This window comes from Branchiostoma floridae, chromosome 3 (assembly GCF_000003815.2).
Source record: "Branchiostoma floridae strain S238N-H82 chromosome 3, Bfl_VNyyK, whole genome shotgun sequence".
In the NCBI taxonomy this organism is placed as follows: domain Eukaryota; kingdom Metazoa; phylum Chordata; class Leptocardii; order Amphioxiformes; family Branchiostomatidae; genus Branchiostoma; species Branchiostoma floridae.
Window position 1 is genome coordinate 19,221,345 of NC_049981.1, and position 14,165 is coordinate 19,235,509.

The 14,165-nt window shown below is 43.6% G+C and overlaps 1 protein-coding gene across 1 annotated transcript; it reads left to right on the forward strand.

The window, feature by feature from the left end:
• Positions 1–2,667: 2,667 nt before the first annotated feature.
• LOC118412552 lies at positions 2,668–6,317 on the forward strand. The gene is made up of 2 exons (XM_035815473.1): positions 2,668–4,055; positions 4,470–6,317. Exons 1-2 carry the CDS (start codon positions 3,300–3,302, stop codon positions 4,791–4,793), a joined length of 1,080 nt encoding a protein of 359 aa, XP_035671366.1. The 5' UTR covers positions 2,668–3,299; the 3' UTR covers positions 4,794–6,317.
• The last annotated feature ends 7,848 nt before the right edge of the window (positions 6,318–14,165 follow it).

Here is a 14,165-nt window from a genome sequence, read left to right on the forward strand (position 1 = left end):
TCAACCTAATTAGCCATGGCTGTTATTCAAGAGACAGTTACAATCTATGAGTAATAGCTAAGCAATGAAAGTGAAATCTGTATCTTTACCATATTGTCTCATCTTACCAGGGGGACCCCTTCCCTCATGACCCCAATGAAAAGCTGCCAGGCCTGCAGGTCCATTTGATTAGCCTCCACAGCAGGCTCTCTAGGACCTTTTTTGGCTCATAATACACTTTTGCTGGCCATTTCTTTTTGTACTGGATCGCTGATTGCTGGCCTTTTCTGACTGCCGGCCGTCAGAAAAGGCCAGCAACCCAGTACAAAAAGAAATGGCCAGCAAAAGTTCCTGGAGAGCCTGCTATGGAGGCTACATTTGAGCTTATATTAAATGAAGAAACAATGGTTCGGACAAGCCTACAGTTCAGAGGGGAAGCAGCAGCATTATTTTTTCCCGTTTCTACAATATAATCCTGACACCTGAATTTTAGATAGTTATTCTCCACCGCTGGGCACTCCAGTTTGTCTAGACAGTGTATTTCAATGTTGACTCATTACTGGTAAGTGGTGCATTTGTTCAGTGCCATGGACTTTGATACAGGAGGTATATGAACCCACGCAATACACACATTCCTGACAAAATGATTTATTATGAGTCAGTAAATTTTGATGCAGATCTGGTATGTGTTATTTGAAAGAAAGGAAGAATTTTTGTGTCTAATCATGGCATGGCAGTCGTGATACAGTGTGTGTAACGACACAGTCACGGTCATTTTAGGTTGTTGTACAATATTTTCAATTTCATGTAGACTTTCTAAGTAGGATGTTACAAAATTAACAATGATCTAACATCTTTTCCGTGACAAAACTGTTCTCCCAGCACTGATACAACCAGTAGATTTCTAGCGAGGACACCTTCCTTCAGGCAAGGAGCTTTATGTAACCTTCAGGCTTGCTTCAGCCGTAAGAAATCCTGGCTACTGAAACTTCGGCTTGGAGAATATATTGTGCAACACTTTCCTATCCGACTATCCTAAGAATGCCCTCAGTTTACGATTGTACAGCAATCTCACACAGAATACGCCCCGGCCCTAAGTATGATGATGCATGTGTGCATTTCTTCTTTGTTACCATAAAAGTGCTAGCCAAATTCTCTGGCTGGCTTCTTTGGTAAATTATTTGCCAATCTCTACCACTCATTCAGCCTTAAATGGAGGCAAGCACATGTACAGTCCAGTGTGTTTGGGATGTACATTGAGACTTATATCTGATAAACGGTACATGTGTATCAAGTCTGCAGGGCATGTGGATATTATTATATCAATGACATCAGCGTGCACACCAAGTTTCAGCTATTTCCCCCAAACAATTTTCAACTGAACTGTAAATTGTGGAAAGCAGCTGCAAAATAAGCAAATGCATAACTTAGATTGCAAGAACAATTATCGGAAAATGCCTAGGTCAATTCCAAGGTCAAAGAAGCTGTGAAAGAACAAAGATTAAGAATCTATTGTCCGGACGTCCAGCATACCATATCCTGTATGTTAAGACATTTGTTCAACCCTTCTAACCACTTAGATTTTTATGATAAAGGCAACTGTTTTTTCAGTCTAACTTTTTGTTTATTCCCACACTCGCATCAGTCTTGAGGTCCCCAGAGGATGTCATCTATAAAATCAAATCATGGCCTTGATGATGAGTTTTTTTGATGACACTGCGTAGAGATCCTACAATAGTCTATATAACAAAGATACAGGGCAATAGATTGCCTTCATCACAAGACCTGATAAATAATATATGATACATGAAGGTGTTCCCACAAGAAGCAAGGACATCATATGGAGCAAGCCTGCTTCAAAGACATTCTAAGGTCACCATCATCATCTTCTACTGAAATTAGAGGAATGACTCTGGACACCCACCTAGGTCTTCCCGTGAAATGTGTCGTAAGTCCAATAGTTGTGATAACTGAAGCTTAACGGTCTGCCACATCGTTATGATAAATGTCCAGGGATATGTGTTATGTTGAAAGCACATTTAATATCCCTGAGAACTGGAAACCATTATTTATTGACTCTGCCTGTCTGGACGGTCCGCCTTCAGCATCAAGCTACCCCGTTATTTGGGCAAGTGGCCCTCTTGAAAATTGCAAATCAGCGCTCCCTCAAAGAATTAATGCCATCCGCACATAGAAGGCCTGCGTTGGAGGCTAACATGGGACTTGCTATGATCGAAGAGAAGTTGAGGATAAGGGCCACGTGATCCTTTTATCCACCATGACTCCCTCCCTGCAATAACAGTCATGGACCCGTTGTGCTTGCAGCGCCTCCTGTGGCTTAGTGTGTGCATTGCAGTCACCTTTATCAGAAAATTAGTTGATTGTGGTCCACTAGCAATTCAACCATAAAATGTTACTAGCACAATGCGACAGAATAGGCACCTCATTCTTTTTATAGTCCAGTGGCATAGTTGGAAAACTCAGACCAACAGATTTGCCTAAAAAGTACCAAATTTGAAGATCTTCTACATATGGTGACATCTCAGTTTCTATAAGTGTTCTATAGAATTATCCAGTGAAGATATCCCTATTGTGCTTGGTGATAACAAATTCCACTCTACGATAGTTCTGGGAAAATACAATTTTTTTTTTCAACATATCAATCCTAGGTTGGTAACTCTGGTATTTGAAGTCATGACTACTGCTTGTTCTTATCTTGAATTCACAACCCCGAACAGACCATATAATGATTAATGTGAAATGTTTATTTTAGGGGACAGAACTACATGTATACTGCACAGCAAACGACTACCAGATCCAACATTCGACCAACAAACAAACAAGCACTTGTGAAAACATCTCTTGAGACAAACAACTAGCCTCCTTTGCAGACCCTTTGGGTGGTTCGGCGTTGATTTTTTGATTCCCAGAAAAGTTCGATGACGCAGCCATAAAAGCTCCTAGTCTGTATCCTTGGTGTAACCAAGGAGGACTCTGCTGTCTAGGGTTATAACTGGCCCTCTCCGCTAGGAGTCCGGTCGGATGCTGGGCGGGCTACTACAAGCGAGATTAAAAATCTCAAAATCAGCGAACACCGGCCGCACCCAGAAGACTGAGGCTAATAAACAATACCTGTTGACGTTGGTTGTCAAGGCAACGTCATTGTTGCCTCTTAGGCCTACAGACTGCTGGTCGTAACGTCAGAACACGTCATAAACCTGGAACACCTTTCTGCCATTTTTTATCTCATTCTGTCAGAAAGGTCTTTGCTGCAAAACTCTAACGTTAGGTTCTAGAACACCTTAGCGCAGATTTTTAGTATGATGCAAAGTACAGAGGTAAAGGCGAACTACACTTTCCAAGAGCCCGTACCCCTGAGACGAGCACGTGGAACTGTACTGGAAGAGATCCAGACGGAAACACTGAAACTGCAATACTTTTCACATGAGTATGGCGAGGTTCCCATTCTCTTCGGCTACTTGAGCGTCCGCTCGCAGGATGAGACAGAAGACGTCATCAACCGCATTTTGGCAATGTTTGAGGAGGAAAAAGTCATTTTGCTTGCGGAACGAAGAGACGGCCCGGTCGGTCCGCGTACCTACCTCCACTCCAAGTACTCCGACCTCCTCAAACAGGCCTGCTGCTGTTGCTGGAAATTTCAATTGGATCAAAACAACCCATTGGTCAAGCGGGTTCTGACGTTCGACGTTCTCCATAGCGACGAGAATACGATTTCGCGTCTGATTCGCGTCATCAACGACAAGACTAATGGGTATAATCTGGGCCTCCTGACGCGCTGGTACCTCAGGCAACTTCAGAAGAAGTTCAAGTACTTCGTAGGGGTGGCGGCGAACACCTGGTTTGATGACAGATTGGGTGAGAGGCTACGACTGGTCAATCAGTTAGAGTCACCTTGGGAGTTCAGCTACTTGCACCTTGCCTCCTTTTGTACCCACCCGAAGCTGATCGCCTTGCTCCTCCGGCACGGTGCGGACCCGGACCGCGGATCACCCCGCTTCGGTCGGCGGTGCCCAGTGGAGTACCTCTTCCTCGCTATGTGCTGGGACGTGTACAAGGTTAGGTGACAGCAAGTATATGTTATGAATGACATCATCTGCGGACTAAAAAATTTAAGAGAGAGGGCGAAAAAAACAAGATGTGTAGAAAAAACTAGATATCTAACATTAGATTTTCAAAATAGACACCATGAACGTTAAAACAATTGAAGCTGGCAACAAAACGTGGTATCACAGCCAAGAAGTCCTTTATTTCTGTATTCAAGAGGTACACGTGTGTAGTAGACGTGTGTAGTAGTAGTGCGGTGTTATTTACCAAGTTGACAGCTACAGTTATGGCTACCACATTGGGCACGCACACTTCCCAATACGTGTGATAACGAAAAATAACAATGTAAACTGCCATTATAGAAGAAAATGTTGCATAGAGGTCAAAAGTACATCATGTATTCTAGCATCTCTGTATTTCTGAAGGGTCGTGATGACTGTGCCTCCCGTGTCCGGCGCTGCCTACGGATCTACTGCCGAGCCATGCCGAAGATCCCGCTACAGATCCCGTCCTTCCATGACCCGAGCGACTCGGACAGCGACTCGGAGCCGGACCTGCTAGCCGTGCCGCACGCCCGGTGGAACTCTTGGGTGCCCCGGAACAGGTGCACCAACCCCTGCGAGCTCAAACACCTCTGCAGGTGTCTCATCAGAAAGCTTCTGCAGGACAACGGAGTACTGCCAGGGGGCGTTTATCAACTCAAGCTGCCGACACTCCTGCAGAAATATCTCGACTTGCTCCATGATTAGGCCATACTGATTTAATTATAAGGATGACATTCAGTGGGACCCGAAAATTAATGCCAAAAACAAGTTAGGCAAAGAAACTTCATTGTGAAATTTAATTCTTCAGGAGGGTAAATGACCGAAAATATTTTGCAGCTTCTTTGTATGATTTTTTTTTTTTTTGAGTGATCTTTATTTGCTCTCTGCCACCAATGGGCCACAGCAAAGTAACATAGACATAGACATACATTCAACAAAACAATGAAATCATGATACTGTCTATGGTCGCAATTCTTTCGGGGATGCCATCCACTTAATCAAGTCAGTTGGCCTAAATCTGAACGTAGAGGGAAAAAGTGGAAAGTATAAATTCTTGTTTATCAACTGGATCTGTCAAAAGCCAATCGTGATTAGCCAATAAACAAACTGGGATGCTGATTTCCTTAACTATAACCAGTTTTATACTGTACTTGAATGACTGGTATGCGTAGACTAGCCAAAAATACACCAAAGAAACATAACGCAGTGCTACCAGTTGTCGTGCGCTACTGATTATTGTAGTACACGTACTTTCGGTCTGATCGTATCCTCATGTCATGGTGTAAGCAAAGCTAGTTCTAATACAGAGTGTACGATGTTGTTTTTGTTCAGACAGAGAAACACTCACAGACCATGAACTGATATTTCTCGCCATGGGTTACAAATTTTGCTCTGTCCGAGCATTTTTAAGGTAAGTCACGTTTTCAATAAATTGGACGATAATTGTCCAATTTGCTTTGATTGTTGTGGAGTAAAACGCACAAACGCTTTGTCTTTCAAGCTTTTGTCACCGACTCAACCAAATTGTGCTAAAACGTATGAAACCAGAGGGTATAGCACTCTTCAGATCGAGCACTACTCTTAGTTTGGCTACTTGCGGAAAACGTGTCGCGTTGATGACGTCACGTGGAATTCATGTCAAAACGCGTGCCTAGCCCAGTTCTGTTCCCATACGCGTGTCTGTTAGGGATAGTTGCGCAGCATATTCCAAACATCATAACGTGTGTAAACGTTTCAACGTTAGATAGAAGCTTCGTTAGTTTCAGTACGCGTGGCAGTTCTCATTACTTTCCGATATGTTTCAGCGCTATGGACACTGAACACGGTTTCTGACAGGCTTCTGTCCCCACACCAAAACTTCAGTACTATGGGCAACAAACTGTTGCTTCCTTTAACCACACTTTAGTACTATGGATAGGGCATTATCGTTTACTTGCCAACGCTTCTGTCCTGTGGACAGCACTGTTTCTGACTGGCTAGTGTTTCCCTCACCAACACTTCAGTACCATGGGCAGCACACTGTTTCTGACTGGCTAGTGTTTCCCTCTCGAAGACTTCAGTACCATGGACAGCACACTGTTTCTGACTGGCTAGTGTTTCCCTCACCAACACTTCAACACAAGCAGATGTACCTATATAAGAGCTAGAAATGGGGGCGACCGGCCACGAGGCGCAGTGAGGGAAGTACGTGGCCCGAGGTGCGTGTGAACAAAGTCCATTTGTACATCAGTCAAAGGCTTTTGCGTCTTACATCGTACTTGGCACCGTGACAACCTGGTAGTACACCTGGGGTGGACAACTGTGGAGTTGTGGACCTGTAAAGACTGGGAGAGGGAGTAGAAAAGCACAGCCCGGTGTTTTTCAACTTCTCTATATCAGTCTATGACGGGCTAGGTTAGGCTTAGTGGCACGTTTCAGGGTTGTGTTCTGTCTAAATGCCTCGCGTTCTTCGGTAGGCGGGTTGCAAAGTTCAAAGCCTGGACTTGGGCTAGCTCAAAATCACAAATCAGCGCTCCCCCTAACCCCTCCAAAAATAATGACCTCGAAATGTGCGAGGAGGCTAGGGGTAGGTATACATTGGAGATAGCTTTCGTCTCATTAAGTCTAAGGTTGGAATATATGGTGTTGAGGGTGAGAATACCTAGTGACGTGTTATATGGTTGGGCCTTGTAGTAGCATCCGGTGAGAAAATCTATCGTCTTATCTTTGTGACCTTCACTGTCAATGTCAAGGTTAAGCATATGACGGCTAGGACAACCGAATCTGACGAAGAAAAGGACAATTGTATGTTGATGATTAGTGGTATAGGTGAAAGTGCAAATTTAACATTTTTTGTGCTATTAGATCGTGACAGAACCAACACCCAAAAAACGACAAAGAATACTGTAACTTCACGCACTTTGCATCACACGATGAAGGGCCAAGGAATATGCATGTGGGATAGAGATCAAGGTCGACCGTAGGCACTGGGAGGGATCTGTCAGCCAATAAGGCTTAGGAAAGACATTCCTGTGTTTTCGGTTAGTCGAGCGACCCTCAAAAACCTGCCGACCCTAGCCTTATTTGGACGACCGCTGTCGATCTGACATCTGATGAAATTCCTGTATTTTACACTGTGAACAAATTAAGGCTGTGGACATTTGATGTAAGAGTGTATACCAAACATGGTACCTCTTTCTTCACTTCTGCTTGTCCAATGTATATCTGATGTAGAAAATACGTTTGTATGTTTGTGAAGATTATATACAAAATATTATTATCCTGATGCAATTCAGTTTTACAATTTGTTTGATCACTTCGGCCGAAAGAAGAGAAAGAGAGAATCCTGGCCCTACCTACTGAATCTGATATGCTCATCACCTTACTCGGAAACACAACATTACTAACTCCTGCCTGTCATAATGAGGTAGGCTCGGTAATGGGACTAGCGTTTGGCGCGATTTTATTGGTGTCCATCTGCATCATTATGCAACGGCGTGGTTGAGTGAGCAAAGGCAAACCGGCCCAGAGGGACACCTGATTTTTCTAATGTTCGAGGAAAACAGCCATTCAGTAGACCCGGGAAAAAATCGATAGGTGATCGGAGGAATGCCGTTACGTCTGATCCCGGGACAGAGCCTTGCGGTTTGGGTTCCTGTAATTGTGGCTTATAGATAGATGCCTTCAGTTACTCAGGAAAGGGACGAGAAGCCCAAATGGCAGGTGCTGAACTCACCGAAAGTCTCGCGATATTACGAGAGCGATAAGTCAGCACCACGCCGCCGTTACGATTTGCATGATGAACCAACACATTTCGGTAGGTACCGTGCTGCTGACATCACCGCCTGTGTGGAGGCCTGGCGCTCCATTGTTGGGAAAACGTCTAGGGAAATTAATGATGCGTTTCCGATTACGTCCCCCCAAAATAAGATTGGAAGATGGGGATTCTTAATTTCCCTTTTTTTTTTGTAGATTTTGATTGAAGTGACTCAACTCATTTTGAAGGACTCATCTGACGCCGCGGCCTTTGCGGATGGTCTGACGTTCTGGCATGACGTTAACGCAGGGCGCTATAAGCTGCCGCCTTCCTAATGGCTACGCCGAGCATCCATCAGCGGTTAATGTTCAAATCTGAAACAGTGATCTACAGCGTATATCAAGTATCTTAGGCATAGCCTCTTGTGTAGTACTCCCTGCTGAATGTAGAATGAGCCTCTCCGAAGGTCGCTCCACTTCTCCGATGTTTGGCAAATGGCCAAGAGGCGAGCCGTGGGCGAGCGCAGTTTACCGTTCCTCATCATCTGCCCCGCACTTCGGTTGATGCCCTACCGCCCCAACGATTACTTTCAGCTTAGAGGATTAGGTCTACACGAGGAAACGAAGGAAGTGAACTTTGAACAGTCACTCACACGTGCGGACACGTTTGCAAGCACGTCCTCTCTCTCTCTCTCTCTCTTACTCACTCTCTCACATTGACACACCCATACACACACGCGCGCGCGCGCGCGAAACACACACATACTCATGAGTAAAGTACATATACATATGGCTCAAAAGCATGAATTCGGTAATCAATAGCTTTCATACCAACATCATATCATTCCAATAAAAAGGCTTTCTAATGGTTAAAGGCCGGCTCTGATTGGCCAATCACATAGCGTATACCGCACGTGTGGACAGGTGGCAATGATGACGTCTTGCGGACAGCTATTTTATTTAGATCATATCATTTCTTGATGCTGATGATTACTTTCGCAACGTTTACAATGTTATTTCTCTCTTTCGCAAGTGTTCACTTTTCTGCGATTCCCACTGTCCACAGTGCACCATTGTCATGCCGTGCTGCTGTCTTCATTTTAAGTTCGCCGTCTAGATCTACTGTTCCATGATGTTTCTCGATTGTGCTGTTTACGTACTCGTAATATAGCGCGAGATAGAAGTACGGAACACTTTCGCTCTTCCTCTCTGAAAGTGAAAACGATTTCCTCTGTGTCAACCACAGTAAGTGTCCCTGTGTTATTTGGGAAAGCCGGAAGGTACTTTCAATGCAATCATGTACTCTACCTAACATTTCCGCGCCTCCGACAAGGCTGAAAAGTTTGATATAGCATTAGAAGACATCACCCAGTGAAATTGACAAAAGGTGAGAGAGAGCTACAGTGGAAGAGGGATAACAGCTAGGGAGCGAGGAGAGGACTGAGACAGAGAGCTAGAGAGGGAGAGAGAGGTAAGCAGACAGGAAGAGAGCGCAGACAGAAAGTGAGAGCCGCTAGAGAGGGGAGACAGAGAGACAGATAAACGGAAAGGGGGCAGATAAGCAGAGCTAAGAAAGGGAGAGAGAGAAGACAGAGAGCGAGAAAGAGCTAGGGAGATATATGAATAAGGATGTACGTAGAGAAGAGACAGAGACGGAAAGAGATTTAGGCCCCGTTCATGATACAAAAAATGAAACGGTTCTATCGGTTACTATCGGTTAGGCCAGCTGAAACGGATAAGTTTTGTCATCATGGACGGTCCGAAACGGATCTGAAGCGATAGGAAACGGTTTGTTCGGAACCACCTCGCGAGGTAGTATTGAAACGGTTTCTTCCTTATCCGGAATTGCGAATTTGTATCATGAACGCAAAAGCGGCGCGATCCGTTTTACATCCGGGCATGTGCGTTCATATTTGAGGGCGCCACGGGGGAAAGTACAATTTTTAATCTGTCATTCGGGTGTTTCGGCCGTGTTTTCAATTGTAAAATTCGTTTTTATTATCGGGCCGCCACCTAGTCGAGTGAGGAGCCAGCAGTCCTGATATCGCAAGGGGAATGTGTCAGCAGATCCAGTGGAAATGTCATAGCATGGCATATATCGGGACCACAATGTTTTCAGAGGCATTTTCAATGTCATAACAGAACCCAGCTTCGAATACAGTAAGACATTGGTTCAAGTTCGATCAAAGACCAACAATCTGACACAGAAGTACAAGTTTGGGCAAGATCACAACAACCTCAGGGGTCAGAGGTCGCATTTCCGTGCATTACCATGCCTTTTCAAGGAACTGAAACGGTTTGCAAGTTTGCATTGTGAACGCAAAATGCAAACCGTTTCCTGTCGTTTGCTGTCGGATTTCCAGGCCTAACCGATAGAACCGTTTCATTTTTTGTATCATGAACGGGGCCTTATAGATAGATACATGTATCGATATGTGTGTTTGCCTTGCCGAGGAGAGAAGCAGGAAAATACGTTTAAGGCAATGTAATCATCATCCTTGAAGTGTGACAACTGCACCTGAAAGTAGGAAACAAACAACTCCATGTATGGTGAACACCTCCTATGTCGTGACGTCAGGTCGATCACCCGTTGTCGTGCTCCGTAACAAAAACAAGGGCTAAGCTTTCAGCAGGCCCACATATGGAGAACAGTAAAAATGCCTGGAAAATAGAATTACGTGTTTCCGGTTACCCGGCGACCCTAGCAGAAACTGCAGCCTTTTTTGGGTCGACCGCTGGCAAGGGTCATAAAGTTTTCGATCTGACGCTAGTAATCGAAATCTGACTTCCTAACTTTAACACAGTTGACATAAGAATGTGCAGTCAAAACTGCACTACTTCTTTGTTCAATTTACTAGTACAGCTGTCATATTACAATGTTGTAAATCTGTATAACTGAAAATTCCGGTGTCCTGATGCATTTCATCTTGACATTATTGAACTACATTAGCTGGATCACTTCGGGCGAAATTTGAAAAAAAATAAGAGAATTACTACTTATCGCAATGGGAAACACAGCATTATTTCTCAGCATTTCACAGCATTATTTCCTAAGAACAAAACGTACTTGAACAGTTGAACTGCTAACGCACAACGAGTTTGGCCTTCATCGGTAGTGACAACCTGGCACACATGCGTGCATAAGAGGTACATGGAACTAAAGTTGTACTCCCGTTTCGAAAATAGAAGAATTTTTGACCATATTGAAAATCATACAAAGCGGCTGCAAATAGACAAATATATGCAGTTACTTGTAACAAAATATTGGAAAAACAGATACTGATGTCAAAGAATGCCAAAGTCGATTTCCAAAGTATTAAAGGAAAGATGTGAAGAAGAAAAAATGATTTATTGTTCAGTACATCCTACTCTGTGTGTCAAGCCATTTCGAGAACTTTCCTGACCACCTATATTCGATTTCATAACGAAGGCAACACTTTTTAGACGATGTCATCCCTGTGATCGGATCAAGACGGCCCTAACTTGATACAAGCGCAAAATCTGGTAAAAGCGTGTCGCAATAAACGAGGAATGCGAAAATACACCAGAACGTTGATAGATCGTCCTTAAAGAATTAATTGACCAAACGCGAGGCAAGAAAATTCAGTTGGCCAATTAATTTCGAGAGCGCATTTTTTCAGCGCACATTTCATGCTTTTTCTGCCAATTAAGCAACATCCGAGGAAGTGACTCGATTGTTATGATCATTTCCTTGCTTCAACCCATGCAACAGAAACTTACGAAAGATCATGGTATGAAGTAGCCTGGGTACCATTCCACTGGCTCAATCTTTTTGCTTGCTGACAACCACTCCGTGGTTAGAAAGCGAAATGATTCAGCCGGCGGATATAGGTTACCCCGCGGATAAAGGTGAATAAGCATCACTAGTAATATTATCAAATCAAACATAATAACAAGAACCGCATGTTCCGCTGCAGTACCGTGAAAAGCTGCCAGGTGGTGCCCAGAATCTAATTATTTCCAGCTTTTGTCACAACCTATCAACACAGCAAATATATAAAACTAATCCATCCAACCGATCTTGAGTTATCTTGGTGACCAACAGGCACAGTAACAGACACGTACACAAACACACACAGATTCACACAGATTAAAACACAAAGAGATTTAAAACACACACACACGCACGTGCGCGCACTTGCTACTCATGAGTACATAAGGTACTATAAGGTACATGCCTTTCTTCAATAGCCGTCTTCTTGAATTCATTCAGGAGCCACAATAATGACGTCAAAGTTATGTCACACACTTTTGCTGTATCAATAAAGATGTGGATGTGGAGAAATACAGGTATCTGATGTTGTATTGAGGAGATTTACCGTGTATTGATAAATACGGGTGCATCAACCCCTACAAAATTACTGTCCAACGAGCCTCCACCAATCACAACCCAACAACAAATGCGCCGAATTATGTTCTACAGCTAGATCGGGTTGTAACAAGCGCTGTAATCGTTACAACTGGAGTGTTAGGCTGTTTTTTCATATACAGTCAAACCTGTCTATAGCGGCCACTCAAGGGACTGGTCAAAATTGGCCACTATAGAGAGGTGGCCCCTATAGAGAATATGCTGATTAATTGACCACAAGCAATAAGTTACACATGGTTCTAGTACCCACTGATCTTTATTCACATAATACAGTACTGTACATGTACTGCAATGATTTTTACACTATATGTATTAAGAAAACAAAAGCTATAAAAAGTTTTAAATGTTCTACTGTTGATATTGTCTGAACAGACCGGTATCGTCATATTTCTTTGATCTTTCGTCTTGTATCCTTTGATACTTCGCCGTTCGTGTGTTCCCTCCCGCGTTCACACGTCAGATTCGCCCATTATGCTAATGTGGTACTCACAAGAAAAGTCTCGTCATTTTAGACTTATCTCTTAATCAATGTGAGAATAAAATCCACCATAGTCTGAAGTTCATATCACTTTGTCTTTGTAACAATTTATTTAGAAAGTTTTTGTGACGTAAATTAACCTAAGTGATAGTGTATTAGAACGTAACTTTAACACAATTAACCTCCGTAATATTGGTGTCGTCTATTGACCTTATATGACATCGTTTGTCAGCGGGTATGGGTAGCGCCAGTTTACGAAGTTTTGTTTTGAAAATAAGTCAAAGAGGTTTTAAATCCGGCGTAGGGTGACGATACGGCCGCTGTATATGGCCGAACGCGTGCCGAAACATAGATCAGCGGTCCGCGTAGCCGTTATCGGCAGTGTTTTTGTACCTGCGGGACCGGAAATCGTGTGGCCGTGGCCGCGTTGGACAGGTGGCCGCTAAGCCTATTTCTTAATCATTACGAATCCAAGGGACCGACAAAAATTGGCCACTATAGGCAGGTGGCCGTTATGCAAAGGTGGCCGCTAATACAGGTTTGACTGTACACGTATATAATGTTATATATGGTACATGTATATTTCCAGCGGTCGACTACTCCCACCATCAGCCCCTCCCAAAAGTCTAGGGCCGGTCGGGTAACCGAAAACACAGCATTTTATCTAGACCTTACTGTTGCGACTTTGTGTTAGTCACTTTGAACAGCCAATTGAACACGGAGTAATACTAATACACAAGCTGCCAACTGTATGTTACCCGCACCGAAAACACCTGCTGACAAATGTGTGTACATGTTCGGACCATAGAAGCCATTTAGGACGTGAACAGCGACAATTATCCTCGGTGTGGTTTAGTTACTGTACCATGTGGCTGTGAAATTTCCCTTTGTTGCTTTTGTGAAGGGTGAAAGGACAATGAGTGCAAGGCCGGTGTGGCACAATAAGGTCAACTTCGTTAGCAAGGTTCGGAAGGTTACCGTCCGTAACATGGTAAAACCCTGCAATACAACTACGTTAATCTTGGCATGACCTTTGTTTGGATACTAGTAAATAATACTGAATGCTCGGAAACGAAGAGTCCCATTCAATATCTCAATATCTCAAGTCTTGTGATGTGAAAACTGACTAACTGGTAAAATGACGACCCGTTCACAGGTATGTGGGACAGAAGCACGGGTATTTTCGTTATTCGTTTCTATAATCGTCTTGTCACCCCGGTGGCAAAATTCTACGGAAGAATCACTTTCACCACTTGAAACAGGGCTGTCTCCAGCTTTCATTTTTTCCGGCCCACTCATTGTTTAGGCGCCAACTTTGTTAACGTGTTTTGTTAAGTCTTACGACGATATTAAAGTTATTTTCAATTTTTGGTCATAACGTTAAGATTTTTTTTGACGGAGGGGGTGAAATTTCCGAACCAAAATTTCTGTCCCGTGATAGAGGGACGGGTTTATTATTTTCTTATGGTTTCTG